The sequence below is a fragment of the Hypomesus nipponensis genome, chromosome 9 (genome assembly GCF_054491055.1).
Source record: "Hypomesus nipponensis isolate SF chromosome 9, ASM5449105v1, whole genome shotgun sequence".
Taxonomy (NCBI): Eukaryota; Metazoa; Chordata; class Actinopteri; order Osmeriformes; family Osmeridae; genus Hypomesus; species Hypomesus nipponensis.
Genome location: NC_140369.1, coordinates 19,531,433 through 19,534,558, shown reverse-complemented (window position 1 = coordinate 19,534,558; position 3,126 = coordinate 19,531,433). Strand labels below are relative to the sequence as shown.

Genomic DNA, 3,126 nt, shown 5'->3' with positions numbered 1-3,126 from the left:
CTTTCAGATTTAAAAGCATAATGGTGTACGCATGTATGTGCGTGTTCGCTCAGGGGACTCCCTCCTCCCTCAGAGCGCTAAGGAACTCAAAATAGCTCAGACCAACAATTTCATTGCAGCTGTCTTACTTTGGCTAGGCAGGTCAGACTGCACGCGTAACATCATGCAGATGACAATGAGCTATGCTCTTCGCCGCTTTGGCGCACCGAACAATCGTTCGGCTCAGTACTAGCGCGTAAAATGTAAAATGCACGTTAATTCCTTTGTTTCAGCTTTGAGAATGGCAGTTGGGTGAGATCGCAACTTGGTTATTTCAGAATTCCTGCGTCTTACCACGCGCACACAGTAGATTAATGACCTGATTGTTCTCTTGAGAAGCCAGATGGAGAATCCCGCAAAATACCTCTCATCGGTGCATGAGAGCCACTCCGTCCCGTTGCCTTTGGAAGAGATAATGTGGAACGCAACTGAATCTGAAGCGACGTCCGACGGCAGAAGGGAGTTGATCATCCGGACAGTGACTGGATGCTTGCTCTCCCTCCTAATTTTATGGACACTGCTGGGGAACATTATGGTATGCACTGCCGTGCTCCGATTTCGGCACCTACGAACTAAAGTAACCAATACTTTCATAGTTTCCTTAGCAGTGTCCGATTTATTTGTTGCCGTTCTGGTCATGCCATGGAAAGCGGTGGCTGAAGTTGCGGGATATTGGCCGTTTGGTACTTTTTGCAATGTATGGGTGGCGTTTGACATTATGTGCTCAACTGCGTCCATTCTCAACCTCTGTATAATCAGCGTGGATAGATACTGGGCCATATCGAGTCCCTTCCGATACGAGAGAAAAATGACCCAACGAGTTGCCTTTGTTATGATAAGCGTCACGTGGACTTTGTCTGTACTAATTTCATTCATACCTGTCCAACTAAACTGGCATAAAGCCAGCGACGACGATATTATTGGAGAGCTTAATTCATCCACTGTTAAAGCAGTAGAGGAAAATTGTGATTCGAGCCTCAATAGAGAATACGCTATATCTTCGTCTTTGATAAGTTTCTATATCCCTGTAGCAATTATGATTGTGACATACACAAGAATCTATCGGATTGCTCAAATACAAATAAGAAGGATTGCTTCCCTTGAACGTGCAGCGGAACATGCGCAAAGTTGCAGGACCAACAGACTGGAGTGCCAACACCACAATACCTTGAAAACATCGATTAGAAGGGAAACCAAAGTTTTGAAAACTCTATCGATTATAATGGGTGTCTTTGTGTGTTGCTGGTTACCTTTCTTTATCTTAAATTGCATAGTCCCATTTTGCGACAGACCCCCGACTGACCTAAACGCTGGTCTACCGTGCGTCAGTGAGACCACATTTGATGTCTTTGTGTGGTTTGGCTGGACTAATTCGTCACTGAACCCTATAATCTACGCTTTCAACGCAGAGTTCAGGAAGGCGTTTGCCAGCCTTTTAGGTTGTCGTAATTTTTGTTCCAGCACACCCGTGGAAACTGTTAATATTAGCAACGAGATGGTCTCATACAACCAAGATACCCTCATTCATAAAGACATCGTGAACGCCTATGTCAATATGATTCCAAACGTAGTGGAATGCATTGACCACGAGGACACATTTGATAGAATATCGCAACTTTCTCACAATAATGAAAATGCCACAGATTCTATGTGTGACCTGGACGACTGTGAAGCAGACATCAGTCTTGACAGAATGACACCTTTCACACCAAATGGATTACATTAAAACGGCGTCACCTCGTGCGTAAAAGGATGTCTTTCTTCAGACAAGATTATTGAGATGTGATGTTGTTGTTCCATGCTGAAAAGTGTCATGTATTGGTGTCTAATAGCATAAGAAAAGTATATGTTCCTCTGTTTCAATGTTATAGCGTCTATATATTTGAAGCTGATGAATTTAATTCAATGTCTCTTGTTGACTTGACTCGCCAATGCGCTGTATATCAGATTATCCATTTGACACGTGGAGAGTAAAACTTTGTACGATTCTAGTGTCACTTTTGTAGAAGATTGACTTCAGATAAAATAATCGCTTGCTGCTTATCCGTATCCTGCCCGTGGTCTTGTTGACTGAGGGATTAAAGCCTTAAAGGCAGTGCAACTACGCCAGTTCATTACCATGCAGTTGTTTAAAAGCCTTATTTTCTTGACAAGTTCAGTGTAAATTTGACTCGCGGTAAGGAGGAATGTTTCAGGACCACATAACGTTGAATTTATTGGTTGCCAAAATACATTGCTAAGTGCTTGTTCAGGAGCTCTCTCTCTCTCTGTCTCTCACGCACGCATATTTTGTCATTTGAGACATTTTGCACGCAACAGATCAGAAGGTCAAATGGAAGATGTATTGGCTACTGTACAAATTGGAGTTACATCTGTAACAGTTCCCTTTCTGAACCAACTGTCTCCAGACTCATGATTAAAATAATTCTAAACGTTCAAGATGAGACACATTTTCTGAGCAGTGAAGTTAAATAGGCTACCCACTTCACTTAATGTCCACTTTTTTGATACTGTTCAGATGACATTATATGAATGTATACTGTCCTTCAAACAATGACGTGTGTCATCAGTGTGAAATTAAATGTTCCTGCAGAAATAAGAATACATTTGGGTGTTCTGTAATAATCTGCATAAGGAAGTCTGGAAATCTATGTGGGCAAAGAGCTCTGAAAAATGGTGCTTCGGTAAAACTGCAGAACCATGTAGCTGGTTTGATGATGATCCAAGGCTGATTGTTTTAAAGATCAATATGTCTAAGATGGTCAGATATTTAGTGTTTAGGACAGACATCAGAAATAACGTTCAACCATTATATATTTGAAATCAATTATGTTTTGATGTAATGTCAAGAGGAGGATTCTGCAGACAGTCACTCTTGACACGTCTTGTGTTTTGGGTGCATGCATGAGAAAACTATTAATGTCTGGTTTTGATGCAAGGCTTTTGCAGCATTTGCCTTTGGAGATTTTTTTGTGTGTGACTACATGACAAACACAGCTGTGTCCACCTGGCTATGTCACTGTCAATGTAAATTAAGATGTCCGTCATGAGGTTCAGGAATAAAAATGCACATTTTTATCTTGGAAA

At 41.5% G+C, this 3,126-nt stretch overlaps 1 protein-coding gene across 1 annotated transcript; it reads left to right on the top strand.

The window, feature by feature from the left end:
* The first annotated feature begins 382 nt into the window (after nucleotides 1–382).
* Nucleotides 383–1,765, top strand: drd5a (dopamine receptor D5a). The gene has a single exon (XM_084705277.1). The coding sequence runs from the start codon at nucleotides 383–385 to the stop codon at nucleotides 1,763–1,765; it is 1,383 nt and encodes a 460-aa protein (XP_084561403.1).
* Nucleotides 1,766–3,126: the final 1,361 nt, after the last annotated feature.

Excerpts from the sequence above, each read along its gene's own strand:
- drd5a (XM_084705277.1), top strand. The coding sequence starts at position 383 with ATGGAGAATCCCGCAAAATACCTCTCATCGGTGCATGAGAGCCACTCC.